This window comes from Rhipicephalus sanguineus, chromosome 2 (assembly GCF_013339695.2).
Source record: "Rhipicephalus sanguineus isolate Rsan-2018 chromosome 2, BIME_Rsan_1.4, whole genome shotgun sequence".
NCBI classification, from domain to species: Eukaryota; Metazoa; Arthropoda; class Arachnida; order Ixodida; family Ixodidae; genus Rhipicephalus; species Rhipicephalus sanguineus.
The window spans coordinates 70798646-70824577 of NC_051177.1; the positions used below are offsets into that span (position 1 = coordinate 70798646).

At 44.5% G+C, this 25932-nt stretch overlaps 1 protein-coding gene across 1 annotated transcript in view; it reads right to left on the reverse strand.

Annotated features, from left to right (window-relative positions):
* LOC119383157 (solute carrier family 13 member 2) overlaps positions 1–25932 on the reverse strand; it is a 70339-nt gene that overhangs the window by 10552 nt on the left and 33855 nt on the right. Inside the window, exons 8-10 of the mRNA XM_037651171.2 lie at positions 3353–3460; positions 1353–1533; positions 342–503 (exon numbers count right to left, since the gene is read on the reverse strand). Of these exons, the coding sequence (XP_037507099.2) occupies positions 342–503; positions 1353–1533; positions 3353–3460 (451 nt within the window). The remainder of the gene's footprint in view (positions 1–341; positions 504–1352; positions 1534–3352; positions 3461–25932) is intronic.

Below are 25932 nucleotides of genomic sequence, written 5' to 3' on the forward strand. Positions count from 1 at the left end.
CCTCCTGCCACCTTGCGGAAAAGCGGCGGCAACTCGGGCACCTCCGTGACACGCGCGGCGCATTGGCGGAGCGGCGCGTCGGCCACCTGTTATTCTACCACCGTGGCCAAAACTACCGACTATGACGTAGTTCCGGTTAGTTCATTTCCACGCCAACATTTTTGGCGCGCTTGCTTGGGGGGAGCAAGACGAACCTTTCTTTCGCGTGTTTTAAAGCTCCTGCTGCCACAACAGCGAAAAAAATTACGCCATCGTCGACAATAATGTTGGTACTTGTTAACAACGAACATTTACCGAATTGTAAAACCACCTCAGCATCCCTTTAAAGCAGAGCACCTTACCATCTCGAAAACGATGGGTAGGATTATGGCACTTATTGCCGCGTTGCTCGTGAATTCGGTGAAGATGGAGGCCGAGAAGCAGAGGATGGACACCACCACGTAGCTTGGCATCACCTTCAGGGCGCGTAGCTTGCTCACCAGGATTGCAGACAGACCCGACGCCTACGGCAAAAGAAATGTAACTCTTTCAGTCACTTAGGAAGGAAGAAGGGAAAGGACGTTCATGGTATAGAAACGAACTCGTCGATTTTAGAATTGCATGATGTTCTCGTTATTAAAGGCAGCGCTCACTTTTCCATTATTTCACTTCCTGTTTCTATTTTCTAAATTTCAGCAGCAATTCTGCTCACCACTCTTTTCAAATCCTGGCGATATTATTTGCCGCTAACTCTACTGTCAGCTCATCTACCGTTGTTAAGCAATATAAGGTTATAAATTGAGGCTTACATCTTTGCTTAAGCCTTGAACCACCCACCCTACCCTGATATCATTGTGACGTCTGTAGCCCTTTTCTACAAAATCTGAAGACAGTTTTGAAGGTATATATACACTTTTCGACAACACGACTCCTTAGATAGTGTTCTACCCTATGCCAAAATTTTCATTACACAATTTTCTCCTAAATCAATCCTGGTTTAGGATTTTAGTGCACACGTTTTAATTGCGGGAGCAAATGCACAATAATAGAAAAGGGAGCAGTATAACTTGGAAATACTAATGCTGGGCCGAATATTTTAAGCATAGCCAAGAGAGAATGCCCTTTTCATGTAGGAAGCAAAGTCCTGACGAAGACGTGTCGCCTTTATCAAAACGTTAGCCAAAGCGAAATTATTTCTTCGGCGATATGCATTGTCTGGCTATATCACCCAATTCCACGGTCAGCTGTTTACAGCGTGAAGTGTAGCGTAGCATCACATACAGTGACTCCTGGACCGTTTATTGGCTTGACTAACTGCGAGATATGTACGCCCTTTAAAGTTCAATTGACATTGCAGAGGTGAGAGCACTTACCTTGGAAGCCTCAGCAAGCGTCATGCCACCACAGATGATGAACACGACGCCCCATTGAATTTTGGAATTGGCCTCCTCCCATGTGAGGAGGCCCAAGTTTTGGGAGCTGCGCACCGGGTCCTTCGGCACCACAAACATCAATATGGTAATCAACACCGCGGGCACGCACGACTTGATGCTCCTGTATGAGGAAAAAATATGGCGCGTCAATAAAACTTGCTGTTGAGCGAGTTGACGTTGAATCCCATAGGACATTCTTTTTTTAATGCAAACGATGGAAGTGAAGAAATTGTAAGAAAGAAAAGAGCGTGAGAAAGGAGACCGCTGAACATCAGCTGACTTTATTTTAAAAAATACTAACTAAGGTAGACACATTAAGCGCATGCGTGCATGCATCCATGCGGTTACGTCACTAACAAAGCATTACATCAAGAAAGCTAAGCTCACTATTAGATAGATGTGTCGCTAATACGCTCCCTAGCCTTCATAATATGATAAGCTTCAAGCAACTCGGTTCACATGGAATCAGCACTCCTACCCAGAATCAATATCGCGACGTCTTATTCTATCTTCAATCTTCTTTCTTAAGATTCCTTTATTTCCACACTTTGCGCTGAAAGAATGTATGTGAAAAACAGTATTTTCTACTGCAGTGATTTCGTAGTACCTTAGGTGCTTACAGAGGGGAAAAAATGTTTTCTGAAATGCTCACTTTAACGTTGCCAGATGAATATATTCCCCAGTTTTGTTTCTGCACATGATCCGCCATTATAGCTTAGCGAATAGAGTGTTCTGCTAAGCTAAGCTCGAGGGTGCGATTTCCGTTCCCGGCCACAGCGGCCGCGGTTCAAGGGGGACCAAATGCAAAAGTGCCCTTGTGCTTAGATTTAGGCGCACATTAACGAACACCAGCTGGTCAAAATTAATAACGAGTCCCCCAGTATGTCATTTCTGGTGATCATATTGTGGTTGCGGGCTTGTACGACGTGGAACTTCAAAAATATTTTGCTTTTTCCCCCGCTTGAGCTTGGCAGAGTTTGCACACATACTTATGTTCTCATGCCGCAACACCATGGCGATTATCACAAATATTGCATCCAGAGGGAACTCTAGTGGACAGTGTCTAGGCTATGTGAAAATTTAAATGCATGGTGGTTCAGTCAGCATAGGAATGATGGAGAGTACATGGTTGGGCTCGAGTTTAGTCCTACTCACTTCAAACGGACTTGGACCTCTGTAGGTTGATAACTTTTAAACGGCTTATTGCGTTATCGTTGGTGTAATCGATAATGGTTACTGACGCGTGTCTATATTAAGGGCATTAACTGCTTCGTCAAGAAAAAGAGAGAATGTGATCGAAATACCTCAGAGGAATACTTCAATCGCAGCGGGAGAAATAGACATACTGATGCATTTAACAATAATTCCATGGTAAATAAGGTATGTCAGAGCTGGAATTAACTATCGCAATGTAATAACTTTTGCTGAAAGCTGTCTGGTTGACAAGGCACGGGCCGATTACAGTGTTCTCGTTGCTAAACTAGTTAATACGGCGGGTCATGCACTACACCGACCAAGAATTTGGGCCCACACTCAAAGACCGAACTAGCTCTGTTACTAAGAGGCTGACTTAAGCAATTTCGAAGGAAAAAAAATTACGGCAACTTCGCAGTAGTGGTTCCAAGCCTGAAGGAAGTTCGGAGCTAGGCAGCCTTCTTTACTTCTCTTCGGTTTTCTCTTTCTCTGCTCCTCTCCTTCTTTCTTTTTCTGTTTTGCAGTTTTTTTTTTGTCTTGTTTCGTTCTTTATTTCTATTTATTTTTATTTTATTCCTATTTTTTCCCCTTCTTTCTCTCTCTTTCTGTTTCTGGCTTGCTTCCTCTTTCTTTCTATTTTTACGCGTGGTTTTGCCTGCGTTACGCCAAGCGATGACGGCATACGGCAGCATACGACAGCGCCGGGCACCTAAAGTGATCAGCACTTAAATCAAAGCATGACTTACTTGCCATACGGGAACAGAGTGGCCCAACCGGGAACGATTCGGGGGTTCTGTGTGAGCCACAGCAGGATCAGCACACAGGTCAGGAACAGCACCGCTCTCTCCCGAAAGCTGGGAAATGAAAAAATGGTTGATCCCTCCGACACAGGAATCGGAATAACACGAAAGTAAAGCGTACCCTTACAGAAGTAACTGAATGTTTACTCTACATTGATATAAGAGAGTTTGTACAATGTATGTGGATGACTGGCAGCTATAGCATCTTTTAACGTGGATGCACCCACTTTGATGATTGGTGGTACATCTCCATTTCTACGACTAACGTCCATGTTAAATCATTAAACAAACCCTTGTGGTAGCTGTAGTAGTTAACGGTGAAAGAGTATTCAGAGAACTAGTTGTGATAGCTAGAAGAGCGTCGCATATTGGACGCAGAACTTGGTGGCCATCCCGCGGCCTGTTAAAATGCGATTGAACACGGCCTGTTAAAATGCGATTGAACACGAAGTGCCGGACAAGAGGGAAACGCAAAGAGCGTCGTGCCGCCCCCGTAGCCCGGCCGCGATTTTTCTCGGAGCGAGCGCGTGAGCGGGGAACGTGGTGTTACAGCCAGGTGAGGCAGACGCGCGTCGCAGAGCTATTTTTGGTTTGGATTAGCGTGATGCTATGAGCGAGGTCGACGCCTTTACGACGCATTAAAGTCCCTTGATATATAGAAAGTAGCGACACTCTCCTCCATATCCTCTCCCAAGTGTCCAACCCTCCTCTCCCAAGTGTCCAAACCGTATCTATCTCCTCTCCCAAACGACCACCGTGCGGGCGCCGGCCCTATAACCCGGCTCGCTCCACTTTCATATCAAGAATGCTATGTCATGCTGATAATGCGCGCATTTCCCAGGCGACGGCCCGTGAAGCGGGGAGGTGGAAGGCGGGAGAGGAGGGTGCTCGGCGTGGCGGCTCGGTTAAAAGAAAGACGGTAATTTCCTAAAAATATCCAGGGACTTTACGACGCATTAGAGTGCCTCGATGCGCAAGCCCCCGCTTAGAGTGGTGTCAGCTTTTGAAAGGGCAGATGCCGCCTCCTCGGCCTTGGCGGCAGCGTGGCCGCCATTTTGAATCCCCCACCCGGTCACTTGTGCGTGGCGCGCGTGCTGTTTTTAGGTCGGTGCTCGTTTCCCTCCAGTTTTATGCGCTCGCTACCGTCACCATGGCCGGGTGTTGCGTGCCGCAGTGCACCAGTCATTCCAGAAACGCTGGAAGCTGTATTGGTTTCGGAGATACGAGGTTTCTTTGGACAGTAAAAATCAAGCGTGACAAGCGGCATCCGAAGAACACATTATGCACTTGCAGCGTAAGTTTCCGGCCGGTATTTCGAATCCACATGCAAGGATAACTTCTGCCGGTGTTAACCTTGCGTAATAAATGGACACATTGATATCAGCTACATGCTTTAAATGCTTTAGTTCACGTGTGCATGAATCCTGCATTTTTCTTCGCAAACATTCTTTACTGCACTTGGTTGGTCCTGTATCTGCCTTTGATTTTTGCTTTCGTTATTTTTGTGATGGGATCATATGACGTCACGCCGAAATTTGTGAAGCCATGATGACGTCATATGGTGACGTCATCACGTGACGATGATTTTTTGCATCCGTCGTCCCCAACGTCGTGGTACGCTGACGCCGTAGACGCGGGACGTCGACGGTCAAATTTCGCGTTTGATGAGGCAGTTAAGGCTTTCGCCTTAAAAAATACGTCCGCCACGGTGGTATAGTGGTGACGGAGCTCGGCTGCTGACCCGAAAGTCACGGGTTCAATCCCGGCCGCGGCGGTCGCATTTAGGTGGAGGCGAAATGCTAGAGGCCCGTGTACTGTGCGATTTCAGTGCAGGTTAAAGAACACCAGATGGTCAAAATGCATGGAGCTCTCCACTACGGCGTGCCTCATAATCATATCATGGTTCGGGCAAGTAAAACCCCAGATATTATTATTAATAAAATAGACAAATAAACGACGCCGTGCATCTGCCGCACAAAGTGTAAAGCAGTATTGGAAACACTCAATAATATGTGCATGCAATTGGGCATGCGTGAAAACCTGCAGATGCAGAAAGAGAAACTGCAGATACAAAAAGGTAGAACGCACTGATACTGCGCGCATGCAAAGTTTTACGGCATACTACTCAACAACGCATTCATCGTTTTGATAAGGACTCAAGCTGCAACTCGAGTGCCGATACAGTAGCGGCTACAGATTGTGAGCAAGAAATGTCAGCAATAATAATGATAAAGAAGCTTTCGTTTCATTTTCGCACCACACTGCCCCTCGGCCCTTTATTCTGGGTACAATATGCATGATGCCATTTATAATAAACGACTGAATTGTTTGCAAACTTAGCAAAATGAGCCACCTTAATCGCGCTTAGGTAGCTTCGCAACACTAAATTGTGTGTGTTCAGATACATATACTGCTGCTGCTGCTGCTGCTAACATGTATACAAATACTTTAAACGATTGTTTGTGTATTTGGAATGCAGAGCTTACGAGAAAATTAAGTAAGGCTTTAGACTTTGTCGTTTCCGGCTTAAGGAAGAGGATTGGTTTTCAACATAACAGAGTCTACGTCTACCTCTAGCGCATAACACATGCACAGGCCGTCAGCTTACATGAATTACCTGCTTCCTTAATAAACATTTAGGCAACAACAGCAATAAAAGCTGCCCAAGCTTCAAAAAAAGAAAAGAGAAAGAGAAAGCTCACTAGCGTGCACTTATTTCGGGACGTATCCGCGCACCTCAAGCGCTTTGTGTAACGCGTTTCGCATGCTGCCGAGCGGCGGTGGGATTCGCAATGGCGGCCGTCGTAGCAGACGACGCTCCTGTCCTCACCCTCAGCGGAGCGCGCGGGCATCAAGGCACTAGAGCACTGCACGGGCTCGGGCCTACCCGGAAACCCGGGCCCGGCCCGGCCCGTGGGCCGGGCCGGGCCGGGTAAAGTAGTTTTCATGGCGGGCCCGGGCCGGGCTCGGGCCTGAAGCGCCGGGCTTAGGGCCGGGCCCGGGTTTGAGGTGGCGGGCTCGGGTCGGGCCGGGCTTGGACTTTGCTCCGTTCTTAAAGGGTGACTAATGTGAAACACTGAATTGGTTTAGACCGATAAAGTCTACTCTGAGAACCCGAACTTGTCACCATCAATAAGTTTATTAATAAAACAGAAAATCAAGGTCACAGTTCCATTTTGAAATTTCGCGTTGAAATTTCCGTACGTGACGTCACGGATTTGAAACTGTATTCGTCGTATTTTGGGGACATTGGCTCAACAAAATTTCCAGAAACTTGGTATGTTAAGTCTGTGACTCCCTCAGAGGTCAATGTACTTCATTTTTACCTACTATAAACTACGTAGGGCCCAGTAGATGCCGTCAAAAGCTATGACGTCACGGTGTTTGCTGCTGAATTTCAAGTTGGCGTCGTTACCTGCATTTTCCTGCTAGTTTTCTCTCTTACCAAGAGTCTTGTCGCGGCGAGCGTGGTGCTTTTGGAACGGTAAAAGAGCAATTTACTGATAATAGAAAAATCGTTTTTCTCTTTAATGTGACTTGTTCCGCATAAACTGTGCATAAATATATGTCCCACATTTTATCTCGAAAAAACGCTTTTTTATGTGGGGTAAGCTATTTGGAGAAGTTTTATGAGGGATAATTACTGAACTGCTTTTGATTCTTGCATATGAGCTACTTCATTTATTTGAAACGGGCGAGCTAAAAGTAAATAGACTAGGCGCTTATGTGTAATATCTCGCTATTCCGTGCTTTATTTGTTTTCGTTATTATCTGATATCCCAAATGTTACTCTATAATTGCAGTAATAAAGGTAATATAATAAAATTAGATCTATGAGATGTCATCGCAAGAGCGATCACAGAGCTCCAAAGCGGGGAAACGTTGATGAAAGTTAGAGCCCCCCCCCCCTCTAAAACGAAAGGACTGTGCGGAGTCTTGATACATAGACTCCCTATAAAGGCACATTCTTTTTCTGTGACTCTGTGACGGCTCCCTGTGGTCATGTGGCGCGAGATGGACATGCACAGCCTGCTTTGTGTGCCCACAATGTTAACGTCTGAGCTTTCGTCTTCTTCCGCTATATCAGGGGTCTCAAACTCACCTCAGCTAATGGGCCGCATTCACGAAAATTTACACCCGCAAGGGCTAGGGCAATAACGAAGGTAGGAGCGTTGGAGGGGGAACAGGCTTTACCGTCATTTCACAGCAGACCTTTCGCATATCTCATATACGGGATCATTTCTGAAGGAGATTTGGCGGCAGGATTCCAACAAATTATCGATACACATTTTTGCAAAATAGTTCGGAACGGAGCAACTTGTAGCGCGCCAGACTCTATCGAAGAAGAGGAAACCGAGGGGCATCGAGGGCACGTGCTCGTGGCCGGCGCAGCAGTTCGCTTTTAGTGTTGCCATTAAACGGACGTCTCTCTTTCACGTCTGGGGAACCAGTCATTTCGTATCATCCATAATGACTAAAATCTGGACGCCGGTTCTAAAATATAGCTTTTGTTTCACGGTTATGTATCAACAGACGGTGACCGCAGGGGGTGCCTCACGAAAAATATGTTTTCGATCTGTCATGCTTGTGTATCTCAAAAACATGCTTATTTAGGCCCTATATTTATTTATTTATTTAAAAATACCTTACAGACCTCCGTTGAGGCATTGTGTAAGGGGGGCAGTACAAAAAAGTGGACTTCCGAAGCATAACACAACATAACACAAGGTCCGTAACATAACACAAAGTTCATGAACAGTGGTCATGTGGCAGATCACATAAGAAGAGCAGTACAAAATAATTAATTAGTTCATCAGCAATGGTAACAAAAAAAGTATAAAAAAATCAACAATACTTGCAAATATAAAACATATAATAAGGAAATATTCATCTAGTCAAAGACAACTGAAATCTTACAGTACTAGGGTTAAATAGAAAAAGAAAAGAAAAAGAAAAGCGACACTGCGGTGCTATACAATAAGAAATTGCAAAAGTGTTACGACACTTTTGCGATAATGGCAAACATTTTTACACCTCGTTGGCCAGATAACTGGTCAGTGAGTCACGAAATGCATCAATGTCTGTCAGACATGCGATGCTGTCCGGCAGGGAATTCCAACATCGGACTGCACGTGGAAGCGCAGAGCAGTTGAATGCACGTGTTGATCCGTAAGTGCGGGTATAACTAAACTGATTATGAAGCCTGTGTGACGTGGAGTAGGGTCTTTTCAAGCATGCTAGTGTTGTTCGAGATGAATGAATGAATTTGTGAAACAGTGTCAGCAAGGCAATGTCACGTCGAGTACTCAAAGGTTGCAATGAAAGTTTAAGTTTGATTTGTGTGACGCTAGACTGGTAGCTGCAATCGTTAGAAATGAAGCGGCTTGCCCTGTTCTGAATTCGTTCCAACATGTCAGTAAGGTATTTCTGGCTATATAGTGCGCTATATAGGGCGAGAGCTACATGATACTGCCGTAACAGCGTTGGAATCTGCAGGAATAGAATAGGTCCATTAAACAAGGCGTGGGGTGAAGTATATTCGCTTGACGAAATCTCTGGCTGGAAAAAGGACAATGACAGATTCAGTGCCGGGTGATGTCCCCTTACCTCGAACCATATGTATCCAATGGGTAAGCTTCGAGAAGCTTATTCGCGCCTTTATTACCAAACCCGAACGAACCCCGAAAATATATCGAAATCGCTTCGTCCACCTCCTGCCAGTCCTGACCGCGTAGTCCAATGGCCACCTTCTACCAGTACGACATCGCTTAGAAGGCATAAACCATTATAATATGGAAAATACGAGCCCGGTGCAAACCATGCATAATATGCACTGCTGAAAACTGTAAGGAGAAGCCCTCAAAGAGGAATTTTATAGATGACATTGAAGAGTGGCACGACGTTCGGGAACGAGAGGAGTGAAGGGATGAGCTGGACAGCTGTGGTCGTTTTGCAGAGGTCCACAAAGGCATCCTAGATTTGCTCCAGCGGTGGAAGTTGAGAACAATTGCCGACACCTTCGCAATTGGCAAGGCAGATGTGGTGCGCCCGTGCGGCCAGCGCGAGCAGTGCAAAAAGCTTTAGGTCGGCAGTATATGTGATGCAACAGCGCATGGCGTGCTTGAAGCAGGAATCTCTTGATACTTTGATTTTTCGCAAAATAACGTGTAAAGCAGTAAACTATAAACTATGCCATAAGAAACTTATAGGCTGTATATACACTCTTAGCAAACGACCGCTTAAAACAACGCATATAAGGCGGAAAGTAGGTCAAATTTTCGACGCTTATAAATGGCTCTCTAAGCGGCCTGCTTATACGGCTCTTTCATGCGGCCCTTCTTTATACGGCCTCTGGCTAAGCGGCTCTTTCTTATGCGGCCTAAATTTATGCGGCTCTTCCCTATGCGCGGCCATCTCGTTGCCAGAAGGCCGTTTAAAAGTGACCGCTTAAAGTAACGCATACCGTCGATGTGGTTAAGCGGTATTTCAGGTCAAATCTGTCCGGCTTATATACGGCTCAATATGCGGTCGAAATATATGCGGTACTTTTCGCAAATTTTTAGAAAAAAAAAAGAAATTCTTCTACGTTGTAGTCGATCGTGCAGTGTACCTCTTTTTTTTCTTTTGTTCTCTTCAGCCTTTCAACTCATGAATATGCATTTACACATCACAAGAACATTGCACAGAGAGTCACAAACCATGTATCAACACACACACACTCCACCACGGGGATTTGAACCCAGGCCAACCGCGTGACAAGCAGACACTGTAACCACTACGCCACCGCACCACACGATCTGGGTCAGGGTTGCCGTTGGTGGCTACTTTGCGCCAAATTGGCTACTTTACTAGCCTGTCTGGCGACGAAAATTTCAAGTTGGCTCCATGGCTACTTTCTGGCTACTTTTGAACTTATATTTTAGATCATAAAGTATCCATCTTCTGTTATTATTTGCGCATCAAATACAATGTTTCGATGTTTTTCTGTGCGGAAAAAATGCGCGCGGGCGGCCTCCCCTCACCAGCAGGCTACTGCGCATCGATGCACTACAACGCAAAGCGCGGTGAAGTTGCGCGCATGTTGGCAAACGCGTGGCTAGCGCGCTGCTCACGACGCTCGCCATCTATGCTGATGCTAAGCGCAGGGTTGTCATTATGATGCGCAGCTTGTGTACTCGTATGAACTTGACAAAAACAGACATTCGTAACACAATGACTGGGCTGTTCATCTTCGGTCAGATTTTACTTTCTGAAGCTAGACTGATATTATGCAAACTCTACTAATGAAATTCGGTCTACGGCGTCAAAGAAAAACTGCTTCAACGTTGAATGTCCCTACTGAGTTGTGGGCTGGAATGTTCTGATGACGCTCGGCACCTGGCAAGAACTTGGAAAGGTATTCTACATAGACAATATGCAGTTGCACTGAATTTATTTATTTATTTATTTATTTATTTATTTATTTATTTATTTATTTATTTTCAACTTATCTGTGACTTGAAGACCAAGCAAGATGGAAAAAATCGGGCTCTCATTCCTGTGGTCTTGTTTGTATTCAAAAGGGTAGTATTTATTGTTCAATAAGGAAATCTCTTCTAATAATACAGCTTCTATTCTATTTGGCTACAAAACTGGCGAAAAAATTAATTGGAATGGCTACATTGGCTACTTTTAGTTTGAGTTCTGGCAGTGGAGTGACTACAGTGTACTAGAATGGGGCAGTGGGCTCACTGCCGTATCCCTGCGCCGCGCCGCCGCGGTCCTCTCCGCGTCGACAGCTTGAGCGCCCGCCAGGGGCGCTGCCGCCAGTTTCTCCTGAAAACTCTCGCGGGCTGTGAAGCGCGTCCCCTTGGTCGGTGGGGGATACGCTGGTTAGGCTGTAGTTGCGGGGGTATCAACAAACGCGAGGTTGATGGCGGGGTGAGGGCCACCACAATGACACAAGAAGAGATCACAAAAAAAAAGAGAAGGGGAGGGGTTCGAGCGTTTTATTCTTTTTTTTTTTTTTTATACTGACCCAAGTAGCTGAACCTGCTGCTTCCATTAGTGTGTGCCCTGCAGCGCATGTTCACGCCATTCATTCATTTGAAGGACCTTTGTCGGCACCACGCGCGCCGCTTTAGTGCACTTATATATGCTTGTTTTTCTGAAGGATCGACATCTGTGTCTATCCGCAAATCGCAACTGTCTCAAAGACGGCCCGCCGCTGCATCTGGAAGGGAGGGACGCGCTTTTTTACAGCCTCCGGCGGTCGTGCACATAGAGCATGCAGCGTGCGTGCAGAGAAATTTCTGGGGCAGCGTTTGCCAACAAAAAACAGCTGGACCCAACGAAGCTAGGAGTGACCGCAGAGTCAAGTGTGACAGCAATAAAAGCAAGAAAACGCGCGAGGGTGTGACAACAAAACCATACTCGTGCTTTAGTAAAAAAAAAGGGGGGGGGGGTAGGGGTACTTCTAAAAAAATAATAAAGAACGCTGGTATGTGGCTGCTTGTTTCGCTATCGAAGTCCTAAGCACAGAACTACTGACGGATGAAACGGGCTGAATAGTGACGTACAGAAAAAGGAGATGTACAGGGGGGGGGGGCTGAAGTAGCTCTCATTAGGAAGCAGGGGAGGTCCACAGGGATTGGGCTCTCTTTGGGATGCCCCAGTTCCTGGTACGTCGGCTGTCGACTGCAAACATCGCCGGCGTTTCTTGCTGTCCTTTATTTTTCATTTTCGTAGTCGACTAGCAGATGTTCATACACGTTTGTTGCATCTGTTTATTGCTCGACCATGAGTGACATTTCGGCATTGATAATTCATATATGGCAAACATTTGCGCATACATAGGCATGGTTTTGTGTACATAAAATCAGTATGTCAGTGCGTGACACTGTCGAGTGTTTCTTCGTGTCCTGTTTTATCCGCGCTGGTGCAATTCCAAGGTGCAATAAAAATGTGTACGCACGTTATACATGTTACTTGTTATGTACTCATATTAACTATGTATAAATATTTTTTTATTGGGTATACGAGTCCAACTGCAGTTTTGGTAGCATTAATTGTACGATCTACGTCTGTAAATAATTTTTTTTAAGCGTACGGTGCGGATACATTTATTACGAAGCCGAGCGATTCCGCCCATTATTGATTCGAGAAAAAAAAAGAACATTAAGTGGGTTGGTTACAAAGACCAGCTAGATCATATATACGCGAAAAAATTTAAAAAATGAGGCGTTGTTTATATTCGGCATAGTGGGGCTCGAAAGGCGGGAGTGAAGTCGCTATGATAGGTACAGTGGCGAAAGTGCATTGAAAATCGTATCGATCAGCAGGACAAAAAAAAAAACAAAAAAAAAAACGAACGCCCCCAACTACACACCCTGTTATTGCAGCGGCTGCGTAGAGGAGCATTCATTTATGCAATAGCCGCTTAAAACATCGCTCGCCCTCCGTAAACCAGTCACAACGACAGTAACTCATTCCACAACACACAGAAAACTTGCATCAAAAGAACTTCCGTGAGTTGCGCACCGTATGATTGACTTTTCTTGCGCGCAAAACAACAACGCGCGCTATCCGCGCCCTGCAACCCGCTGAAAGTTTCAGGTGACGCTGTGACCCGCGCCGCCTGTCGGCGGCGACATGAAGTGCGTCACGCTCCGCCGCTCAGTGAGCGCACTATAAACTTCTAGAACACTGTAGGAGTGACATACCCATAGGGCCAATGGGGACGTTTTTCCGCTTCCGGCGACGGTGGCGGTTCCTGGGATGGGCGGTAATTGACTGGATTTTGGATTTCTGCTGGAGGCGAGCCAATCCGATAGGAAAAAATCCAATATGGCCGCGCCCGTTTGCGGTCGCTTCCTCGCTCGTGGTTTCGTGGTGCCGCCGGCCCCGCGGCCGCGACGTCGGTTCGAGCGTTTGCGCACTAATTGCTACTGCACTGTCTTCTCTCTTTATTGCCGATGTACGTACGTAATGTGTGTAGTTGTTTTTCTGCTTCGTTGTAGCCTCTGTGGTAGCATGGCGAATGGTGGCGAGCGGCGCCGTCGCAGCTGCATAGCAGCCGCTTTCGGCGCTCGCTCGAGAAGCAAAAAGCGCATATAACTTTCTTCACATGACATTTTATTGAAGGAAACGTAAATTGCTGCACGTTTAGGCAATATTTGGGCTATAATATCGGTAACAATAACAAAAGAAAACGAAAAAGATTCGAAATACTGCTGTGGTAAAACCTGAATACAGGAATGCGTACATCGAGCACGCGTACAATATAAATAGGATACGAAAACGCATAATACAGCATAATACAATCACATAAGCAGGGTAAGCATATAAAGTGCTACATCAGCGTAAATAAGTGTACACATACGAGTTGTACAGATTATGACTAGCAGCATGAAGCGAAACAATCCCGCGCATTGAAATATATCATAACAAAACAAGTTGTTCGAATGGTTGGTGCATACTGTGCAAAAGATAATGACGCAACGCAAGCCGAAGAAAACAAGGGGTATAGGAAAAACACCCTTTCCTGTACTTTTTTTTATTGCCCTGCGTTGTGTCACTCCCTTTTGCACATACACACACACACATACTTTTGCATATATGTACACAGAAAGTGCACCTAACAGTCATAGCCTTTGGCTCATGTAGACGAACCCATGGAGCATAAGTAGATCAATGTCATAATATGCTGCAGTGCTACAGCATATTATTTTGTAAAAGCAGTGAGACAAATCTACCATTTGGCTCAGCTATCCCTGATCATGTTTTCCTCCAGGTAAATGTGTTGTAGGCAAGCTCACGTGATGTGAACAGGACACAGCATGCTTTAATTTTCAAGTAATAAAGGGAGAAGAACGCAACAAAGAGTGGTCTAGACTCAGTTGCAGAGGTGACCTTTGAAATTTGTGGAAACATTGTGGTTGTGACTGGTGCATAACAGGAATGATCACAGGTCATTAGTCAAGTTCGAAGTTGTGCGAAATACTCAAGGTAACATGAAATATACACGAAGATAAGCATCTTATCAATGAAATAAGTAGAGTAAAGTGCAAAGTTGAATGCAGCTTCCCTATTATTTTTCTACCAGGTATCATGTTGGATCCATCACAATGTCAGAAGATTTTCTGAGCAGTACTTAAATTGCAGATGGGGAACGCTGCACAGTTTCATCATAATGTGTCACTAACTAGAACTGCATCACTTGTCATTCATTGGTTCAGGAAGTGGAATGTCGGAGTTTGCAGAGTTTAGTTAAACAAGAAACACAGTTGCTCTACACAAACAGTACGTTGTGAATAGTTTCAGTGAGTATGGATGCATGCTTCTATTTCAAACTAACATGCATGTCAACCGAGTCGCAGCTTCTGCACAAACCCCTCTGGAATCCTCACAGAGCTGAGCACTTCATCAATGTATCTTTTATGCCTGTGAATAGCTGACACCATCAGTTCTTTACAGTGGCACAACAGTCATGACCAGAGGTTTGTAATTGAAAAGTGACAGAGCCCCTGGGTGCTGAAAATCTTTTGGACTTGGTGAGCACCTGAATTCATGCATGCTTCAACCTTCGTGGCCCGTCGCAGTGGTCTAGTGGTTACGGTGCTCAACTGCTGGCCCGAACGTAGTGGGATTGAATCCCGGCTGCATATCAATGGATGCAATATGCTTGAGGCCCATCTGCCTAGATTTAGGTGCACGTTAAAAAAACGCCAGGTGCTCAAAATATCTGAAGTGCTCCACTACTGCATGCCTCATATTCGTATCATGGTTTTTGGACATAAAACCTCCACATTTTTTATTAATCAACCTATTTTTGCAACGTTCATTGTGAATTAATCACACTGTTACTGTTTGTAAAGACTGCTTCAGTGTAAAACGAGTCGTCAGTATTATATAAATTTTGGCATTTTTTGGGAGGCTGGATGTTTGATTGCCTTCCAAACCATGTCAAGCAAACAGAAAGAAAGCAGAACGAGCAGGGTTTTCCAGTGCATTTTGGGAAGTGTTGGCATTTCCCAATACTAAAGCAATCCAGAACCTCTGGTTGTAATACTCATGCTGATAGGGGCACACAAGGCTTCAAAAAAAAGTTAGTCGGTTAAACTTGTATAATACAAAAGTAACGCAGCAGGAGCAAAAGTAGTCAATGCATTACATACAACCACAGCAGAATTATAAATACACATATATAAATATATACCTACATAAAATATACATATATACATAAAAATACGTACATATACACATAAAAAAGAAATAGTGCAACACATCTAAAAAATGGATAGGAAATGGGTGCAGAAGGCTGCACTAGAAATCCAATTTACATAATCATGTTCTAGAAAGGCACAGGATAAATTTAGCCTGCTACTTTACGTTATTGCTGGCAGAAGCACTGTGCCTTGACTTTGTTTCTCGTGTGTTTTTGTTTACGAATGTAATGTGCCGATGTAGCCTTGTGCGGCAGAATATTAAGAAATTTCTCAGTGCAGCCAAATGAACAGAAAATAGCTTGCCGGATTGGCATCCTTTCCACCAGATTTTTGCACACATTGGAAAAATGTGCACAATAGTTGATTTCATGTCTGAAGGCCGAATCTAATTCCTTTATGTAATTCAGACATGATTCAGAGGTTACTGCAATGGAACCGAGGAGTTTCTCGGGTACACCACTTTCCTTGAGTAGTGCAAAGAATTGGTGTCGTCCATGGAGAGAGCCTCCATCCACTTCAAGGAGTGTTCTCTCACATATGCACTCACTAGTCCTCAGTTCAAGAAAGCTGTTCACAAGAGTACCAGCGACATGGTACACAACATTTTCATACACCATGTCGGTCGCATCTTGTGAAGATGCCTGCAGATCAGATGAATCAGAGGCCTGCTGCGTGCTGTGGCTTGTGGTTGGTGTGCTGCTATAGTTGACAACAATGCAGATGCACTCTCCAAGTTGTTGAGGAAAGCAATTGTTGTCACCTCACAGTTTCCTTGAGAAAGCTTGAAGAGCTTGCCAATCCAAATATGTTTTAGAGCCGCCACGAATTGGTACACATTTGGTGTCTCATTGCAGCCATGTTTTTGACAAATGATTCCAAAAAAGTTTTCTAGGGGATCTTGCTGCAATCAACGTGTGAAAAGATGAGTGAAATCAAAGTCCTCTTTTAAACCAGTCCACAGCAACAACAAGGCTTTGATTGTAATCTGCCAACCTTTAACAGTGCGCGGCTGCTTGTCCCGAGGACTACCAAAGTGCCATTGGGCAATCCAACTGATGCATGACTCAAGGGAAGCACGGTGTTCCGACCCATCAATCATTGCATACCACAACTTATCATCCTGATTTTTTGGGGTCGAACTGTTCTGGCTGTCAAAAATCTTATCCATTCTTTCTGTGAACAGAGCTGTAAATTTAGCATCAAGAGGAAGCTCTTAAATGGCAATGAGAGTGGGGAGTGCCACAGAGACAGATTCACTGAATACTTGTGTGGCATACTTCACTCTTATGTCAGCCACGGCCGCTGGATGAAAAAGCGCACTTTTTATCCAGCGGCCGTGTGTCAGCAAAGGGCATCTTGTAGATATGTTGCTCTTTGAGCTTCCTTAGCAATCTTTCTTTTTTAGATGTTCAGTTGGTGTGTTAGAGGCGTGATTTGCGAGTATTTTTGTAAAAGGTTTCAATGTACGCCCAGTCAACAACCTCGGAGCCAATCGTGAGCTTGTGTTTTCTCAAATTATTCCGCGTGCATTTTATCAGGTGTGGGATGTCAAACATGAAGTATAGTTTGCAGTTGTTGACAGTAAAACATGGTTAATGAAGAGAATGGATCAGCATTCTTGACAGGCTGACATTGTTTGACCCTTGATCATAGATGACCACTTTTACCAAAAGACCTTTTTTTTCAAGCTGCATAATTACATCTAATAGCAGCTTGTGCATTGCAAGAGCTGACGTTGCATTGCTGGGACACTGCAAAGGCTACTGGCTGCATCCAAATTCTCGATATGCCAGACACAGCCATTAGAATGGCTGCATTTGCCACACGAGAAGTCCTTGTGTTTCCATCATATGTGTAGCCAATCACTATATCTTTTGATTGATCGTACATCAAATGTCTTTTCAAGGCTATTTAATCGAATAAAAGACAGCATGCTTTGTCTTGCAGAGGCCAAGCTTTAATGATTGATTCTATTGCATCCATGGCACCTGGAATGATACCAGGTGTCATTGGGATGTCTGCCAGCCAGCACCTGAGTGTCCGCACATGTGGCAAGTGAAGCATTTCTCTGAGGAAGCGTGAATTGAGAGTGAATTGTTTCATCCATTTGGACCAATGTTTTTTTGTTTTTTTTTGGGAATGTACCAAGCCTGATTCGTGCTTTAAGCAGTTCAAAAAAGGTCCTTTGACAAATCCGGTTCAAGCTTGTTTAAAACCTCCTGCTGCGTTACTCGCCTCGCCTCGTCCCTTTTTTTCATCTGACCGACTGCCTTGCGGTACCTTTCACTTCGTGAGTGAAGTGTTAGCAGCTTCTTTTTGGTGCGAAGGGTGTGCACAGAGCTGCGTTTTCTTCGCCCACTTTTTTGGCGTTTCTTGCATCTGCTCCGCGCTGCTGCCCTCCTTGGAAAATTGGAGGCCGCTCGGACTAGGCTCAGCTGAAAAAAAAAGACATGGAAGAATGCGAAGGTATAGGCTTTCATCAGTCTTGTAGAGAAAAAAAAATCACGATTAAGCTATCAGGGCGCAATCACAGGGCTACTAATATACGGACCACTATGTGCTGCCATGCCATTTTTCATTGGAAGCAATGTGTATTCTGCGACTGAGACAGGAATCATAATTGATTTATACATTCCAAGCATTTTATCTTCAAAGAATCATCCATGATTAAGGAAATATCACAAAGCATTGCAAAAATGAACATTTCATGAAATGCTGAACAGAGGCAATGACATTTACAAAGTGGAGGATTTTGAAGTTATTCATCTCATAAATAGCTATCTGGGCTGCATAAGCCACATTTACATGAATGCACACCTTGATTGTGCATCATATTCCGCTGGCCTATCTCGCAGAGCTACACTCATCACAACAAATCGGACAGCACAATTTTCAGTGTGAACTATGTAGGTCCAACTGCACCGACCTTATATTTGAAATATAAATAATTGCGTGAACTAAATCACGGGTTGCAGGCCCTGAACTATATGTATGGTTTTGTCAACATTATAGGTTGTGACAATATTACACAGGCTTAGGTATCCATATCTACTAGGAAAACATCAATACTACTGGTCCATACTTCCTTATGCAGATGCAGGATGTGTACTTTGCAATAATTCTCTCCCTCACTTTTGGCACTTACCATCACTTGGTGAAACCTGTGACGGTGGTGTGGGCCTTCTTGTGGTTGTGCTTGGCGAAGCGGCTGTTGAAAAAGAAATAAATATGCTATAAAAGGCTGGCAAGCAGGTATTTTAATACCCTCACTTTGCATTGCACGTGTGAATACTGAGCAACAGACTTATGGAGCAATTTTCACATGTGCCTGAGGAAAACTACTCAGTGTTTTCATCTCTATGGAATGAGCTCAACAAAGAAAGCACTGAGTCTATGCATTGATGTAGAAAAAGAAAAGATATCTATACCACGCAACAAAGTTTTCTTGCAGGGAGGTTGGTTTGTTGTGAACTCATACCGAGCTCCCCAAACACTAGAGGAGTAAGGACGGAAACAGGACAGAGTACAAACTATTTATACTGTGAGATGCCAAAAGCCATTTTCACTGCTCTATCTCCCTGTTTCTTCATTTTGCGTTTGTGCAGCATGCTATCAGTTCATCCATACCATGTAAACAGTGCACTCAGACATTTTTACTGGAAAGCATGCAAAATGCTTCTCTATGAGTGCAAGCTAACAACATTTTTTTTCCCCTAGAGTACATTTCCTGCATTTAAGGTTTACGTACAGCAATTGTTCTCATAGCACTGGTAATTGAAAAACAGCTGTGACATTTCTACCTACTGTTCTAATTTCAGAGAACAATCTGCTCGAGTGTGCAGGTGTAGAATACAAAATAGTACCGCTCTTTGTTTTTATTTTTTGCAAGCTATTCGTGCAGTATTACAGTGGCACCACCAACCAAATATTCTGTACCCTTTCATTCCAAGCAGAAAGGTGAAACAGATCCTTGTTCGGTACACCTACCTTCCACACTAGGGGGGCAGTCTCAGCAGCAGGGACGGCAACTCGCTTGCAGTAAACTGGTTGTCTGCAATTAAAGTACTCGAACTTAGTCACCCTACGGTGAAAAAACAGCTGGTAGAGTAAATACACTTGCAAGCTTTTAAAGGCATGGCACTAAGCTTAATAAATGTGCTTGCTTTTAATCTCCACTAAATTATAATTACAGATAATTACATATATCCCGACAATATTCTCTGAATTAAAACTTGATATATGAAACACAACTCGATCGAGTTCTTGTTTTTCCACTGCTTTTGCGATTCGAAACGATATTGAAAGCTTATAAGGAATTATGGTGTGTAAACGCTAAGCGCAAACAGCGCATTGAAAAAAAAAATACAGAAAAGTGAAAGGGTGGCGGTGGGGATGGGTCCAGATTAGAGAGGGAAAAAAAAAGTGGCCCCGCGCGATAAGCGCGGCCTGTTTCATGAACATCCAAAACCGAGCTTGGCCATGCCTTCGCCCGTTGGAAGCATCACGAGGGAGTAATGAAGAGATAAGCGAAACTGTTTCCGGGAGCTTCCCGAGAGCGAAAGGGGGCAGGTGGGTATCACGCTTGGTTCAAGGTCCCCCGTCGAGCAGCGCGGCAAGGTACGCCAAAGGGAAGGAATGCGGACAATTTACGGCGACAAAAATCCGAGCAGGCGGTCGGTGTGTAAACAGACACACAGATGAGGAACGCGGTGGTTTTCACTTGTGCAACACCGCAGCACACATTCGAATCTGAGGGCAGTGTCCCGAGTTCGCTACTGGGGCCTCCGCAATAACTTTGCGAGCGATACTTTCGTCGGCTACGAGCACCACCCATAAACTACACGGACATGATGTATACGCACGCATTAAAGCGCTTAAAAAAACAGCTGCAGCGAGCACAACAACTATCCCACTCCGTTAATGTTACTAGCACGCATAAGTTAAAGTAACACGTAACAAAACACCCTGAAGACACGGTTGCATGACACGGTAATCCGAATTGGTTAGATTTCATGAGATAGTAGAGGTAACGTCAGGCAGTGAGGCACGCACATATATACTAACGTGAGCAACCATAACTAGCGAACAGCTCCGCTTTTGAGAGGTGACGCGCGTCGAGCCACAAACTGCAGCCCGCCCACTAATTTTAACTTATTATCGTAACCATTTCTCAAACAAATAGCTGCAGCAACGAATGGCAGCAAGAAAATTCTCTGTTCATTCAGCAGTTTCAAATCATAACGGTCAACGACAGTCAAATCAAAACTTTGCGAACATCTTGGGAAATATATAATAGTGAACGTATAAATACCTGTGGTCAGCAGGGATTCTGAAGAAGTGTTCGCCTTCATTCCCCGAGGAATCGCACCACTTCACGCCGCAATAAAGGTGCGACATCGCTGCTCCTCGCTGCGGTGGTAAAGTTTGCGTTTCTATGCGCTCTCGTGCTTGCGCGTCGTCTGCTTGTGCGCTGCGCAGGCGTGATGGCGGCGGTACCTAGCGGAGCCACGCACAGTCATGTTTACAAAACTTCTTTAAAACTTTGCCTTGTAATACTCGTGGCTGGTTATAGTTTAATGCAGAAGCACGTTTTTATTTACTACTGTGTACTACCGTGGCCGCGTTATTTTATTTTAATTAGGCTTACTGAGGCCTTCAATCCCCGCCCGCACCAGGTTCGCTGCAATCGTTTCGACGGTAGCGACGCCCCATGGCTCGGACGCCAAACTGCCATCATGCAAAACTTTGCCTTGTAATACTCGTGGCTGGTTATAGTTTAATGCAGAAGCACGTTTTTATTTACTACTGTGTACTACCGTGGCCGCGTTATTTTATTTTAATTAGGCTTACTGAGGCCTTCAATCCCCGCCCGCACCAGGTTCGCTGCAATCGTTTCGACGGTAGCGACGCCCCATGGCTCGGACGCCAAACTGCCATCATGCCTCGGGCCTCGGGCCTGGTTCTGGCTCCTTTTCAAATCTACCCAACGGCAACCCTGATCTGGGTGGACTTCCGTGGCTTTATATATGCACTTCACGTTATCTTGGACGATTTTACGATCGGCTACAACGCTATAATTTTGCATATATGAGAGGCATCGTTCGCGTATAATGCGCGTGTATACGTGTGCACGACCTTAAGCGAACCCTCGCGGGCAGTCACAGTCAGTTTGTGTGTGGAATTATGTTTCTCGTCCGACGGCTTGCGCATCCCGCACGGAGACAGAGGTGAACAATGAACGATGCGTTTCCGAGTGCATTTCCATTTGCCGGCATCATACAGCAGCCGAACGTGCCCTGATGTGCAACCAGCCGCCAAAGAAATGTTTTCTGCGATGTTTGACGCAGTACAGGCGGTGGAAGTCAGCTGATCTCATCTCTACTTGGCGAAGTACAGTCTCCCACGTCCTTCGCGAGCATCGCGTTGATGTCGGTGCGTTTATACGGACAGTATTATGTAGAGGTTCATCTCAGAGAATCGGATTAAAACACATAATCGCTTATTCGCGCAACTGATGGGTTTGGTGTAGTGCAGCGCGTACGAGGCGACGGACCAGCTTTCAGAACGGGCGCGCTCATTTCTCTCTCGAGTGTAGCATAGGCGATGAAGAAACGTTGTTGTTGAGTCGAAAGAACAACGAGCCTTCGCAGAAAAAGAATGCAGTCTCCCGAGCTCGAGGCTGACGGCGCGGACGAGCGATGCCGTGGGATTGTCATGCTGGGGAGGACGGCGGGTCTGAGGTTGTTCGTTCTCGTGGTTCGTTCGTTGTTGACAGTTGGAAGTGATGCTTCCCTTGGCTTCCACAAACGATGAAACGTATAGTGCATGACTGGCGCGGAAAGAGCACGCATGAAATCGCTTGCATCACCCGTTAGAACATATGTTTCCTGCCAAGCGTCGCATCAAAAATAGCAATGCTTGAAATCGAATGAAGTCACAATATGATCCAGCTTTCAAGGATAAAACCATGCTATTTCTTCAAAAGTCAGAAGTGGCTTGAAGGATTCAGAAGGGTCATGTGAACAATTATACTGAATGATGCAAAGATTAACTTGAAACATTCTAATATTTAATAGGTGCTGTTAAATCTAAATAATAACCCCAAATTAAATATGCACTTGTTTTGCACCTTGAAGCTTCATGAACGTTAAGCTCTATAACATGCCTCAGTTGACCACATGTCAGCGCCGAACAGCGATCTGGTGGAGGCCCTGTGTTGGGAAACATAGCAGGTTGAAGGTTGTTTCGTATTCCACCCATTGTCGACGAGTGAAAGTGATTCTTTCCTTGGCTACGAGATGTGATCGGAGCGACAAGGGCCAGTATTACTTCACTCCACGTCATCCAGTCGAGTATGCTTTGAGCTTAACAACGCTTAAACGTATAAACTAGCAGAATGCTAGAAGTGGCTGAACTCGGGCAGTAATCTTGACTTCTAGGAATAAATGTTCACCTGTCTTAAAAATGTGCAGTCAGTAGCATCCTGCTTGATTCGGATCATGGGACACGACATGCAAACGTAAAATACTAAATAGTAGATATAGAGGAACAATTCTTTTACTCAGTAGGTGTCATAATTGCAAATAACAGCTGCAAATAAAAAGCACGCTTTCACACTAATAGCACACCCATAAATGTTGAGCTTTACGTGTCCCAGTCAACCTCCCTCATGTTCAATACCCGGGGCGTAGCCAGAAATTTTTTTCAGGGTGGGGGGGTGTCATCCATGCTTTATGTATGTTTGTGCATACGTTTGCATGTCTGTGTGTATATATACACAAGCAAAATTGAAATTTTTTTTTTTGGGGGGGGGGGGGGGGTTGAACGCCCTCCAATGCCCCCCCCCCCCCTGGCTACGCCCCTGTTCCATACCATGTAGCTTTACGTGCACCTTTATTTAAATATAAGCTGTCATGCAACATCCTTAGCTTTGGCTGGTACAGCAGCTAATACAAACTGTGCTTGAGAATCCAAGATTTATTGCCAGTACCAACACTAGCTATACACAATAACATTCTGTAGTAGTTCAAGCGCAAGTGTTGCAGCTTTTTTTTCAGAATTAGCAGCTCATATAGCGCTCACATAAGCATGCAGACATACACGTCTAAATGTGCAGCTATTATTCTTTTTTACGAAGAACTGCGTGAAATAAACTGGCACAAGGAGACGCACGGACAAGCGTCTTCCTTGTGCCAGTTTATTTCGCACAGTTCTTTGTAGTCATGGATTACCAACTTGCCCAGCGATCATTTCTTCAATATTATCCTTTACGTGCAGCCCCCTTTACGTGCAGTTACCACGGCACACCATCTGTCAGACATTGTGCCACATAAAGGGTATTTGCATATAGTACAAGATTTGTCCTTCACTAAATGTTGAGACCTGAAATGTATTTGTTATTTTTCTGGTACCATTTCAAAACATGACCTTTCCCTTGCAGTGTTGAGACATATATTTGCAATAAGTTAGTCAGGCATCGAGTCCAAATCCATCACTGTGCCAGCCTGGCACTTAATTATGTATGCATGGGTCCCTTATTTCCATTCTCTGCTTCAAGCCCTTCCCTTCACCCATTACTGTAGAACTGTGGCATTTAGGTGTTCCATCTGGCACCGCTAATTGTTGTTACATTTTGTGCCATTTCTTCGAGTACCCATGCCAGTATTTAGTGCACTAAGTGAATGAAGGAACATGTTATGCTGCTGCGCAGCTGCATACTGAGCAGAACAATGAAATGAATTAGAGCCATGAGAGAAAATATAGAGAATATTGTCACGCTACAACGCAAACACAAGACAGTGAGAAGTTCTACAAGAGTAGGAGGACAGCTTGTTGACACAAAAAAAAATAGCAGGCACAAACATGTCTAGCAAGACTGAAACTTGGCCTAGTTGGTTGTCCTTCATGATGAACCAGCAGCACAACCACACACAGAGGAAAGGTACACGAAACACAGCACTGTGTTATGTGCCTTCTTTCCTATGTCTGTGTGTGGTTGCACTGCCGGTTCATCATGGACAAACATGATGTCTTCGGCAAAATCCCAAAGACCCACTAGACATTGATGTTCATTGATGTCCCCATTGTCTTTCTCACCTGCAGAGCACACGCATCACTACATATACAATAGGATGCATTGCAAGGGTTCTTCACCTATATGCTCTCTTGTTGGAGTAATAGGGCATTGTGTGAACAAAATAACGAAGGTAAAAATAAAATCACCCTAAAATACATGCCATATTCTTTATTGCTCAATTTTCAACCTCCACGTGTTCCACTTCAGCACCTGTGCACATAATGGCCCCCTAAAGGATCTCGGCAGTAGTTTCTCTGAAGTGGTTTTCAAAGCTGCTATTGGATTAGATTAAGCTAATTGAATCTCATGAACTTATCCTTTCAAAACAAATAAGGGGGCAGTCCACTTGTTATTTTCTAGCAAGCTACCTTAGCAATTTGGCTTTGAACGTGTGCACTTTCCTTGCAATTGTGTCCCAAACAATATTAACTACAAGACACATCATTCTACACTCTTAAAAGAAAAGGTAGTGCTACTTACTAATTTTGAGGTAGTAAATTGCTGTCACAACATTCACTACCTAAGTAGTAACTGCAGGTAGTAAACGGCAAGGTAGTAAAGTTACTACCATGTCATTTACTACCTGCAGCTATTACATACCAAAGGTAGTAACAGAAAGTTAGTAAATTTACTACCATGACAGTTACTAGTTCCTGTTACTACTTATTGGAAGGTAGTAAGCTAAGCTAGTAACATTACTACCACGACGGTTATTACTTAGTTACTAAATGCAGGAAAATAGTATTTGTAAGTTAGCAAATTTCCACCGTGCATGTTAGCTATTTGCAGCAACTATTGATGAAAATTTGCTACATCATTTGATAACGTCAGTCAACTTCATGAACTAGAAAAATTGCATCTTACTTAACACAAGGAGCATGCATCAGCTAATCTCACAGAAAAAAAAATTAGTGTATTTCAATAAAGAGACTAATGTCTTTAGACATCAGAATCATTGCCCCGCCACGGTGGTCTAGTGGTTATGGCGCTCGACTGCTGACCTGAAGGTCGCGGGATCGAATCCCGGCCGCGGCAGCTGCATTTTCGATGGAGGCGAAAATGTTTGAGGCCCGTGTACTTAGATTTAGGTGCACGTTAAAGAACCCCAGGTGGTCAAAATTTCCGGAGCCCTCCACTACGGCGTCTCTCATAATCATAGCGTGCTTTTGGGACGTTAAACCCCAGATATTATTATTATCAGAATCATTAGACTGTCTTTTGCCAGTCTAATGTGCTTTCTCATG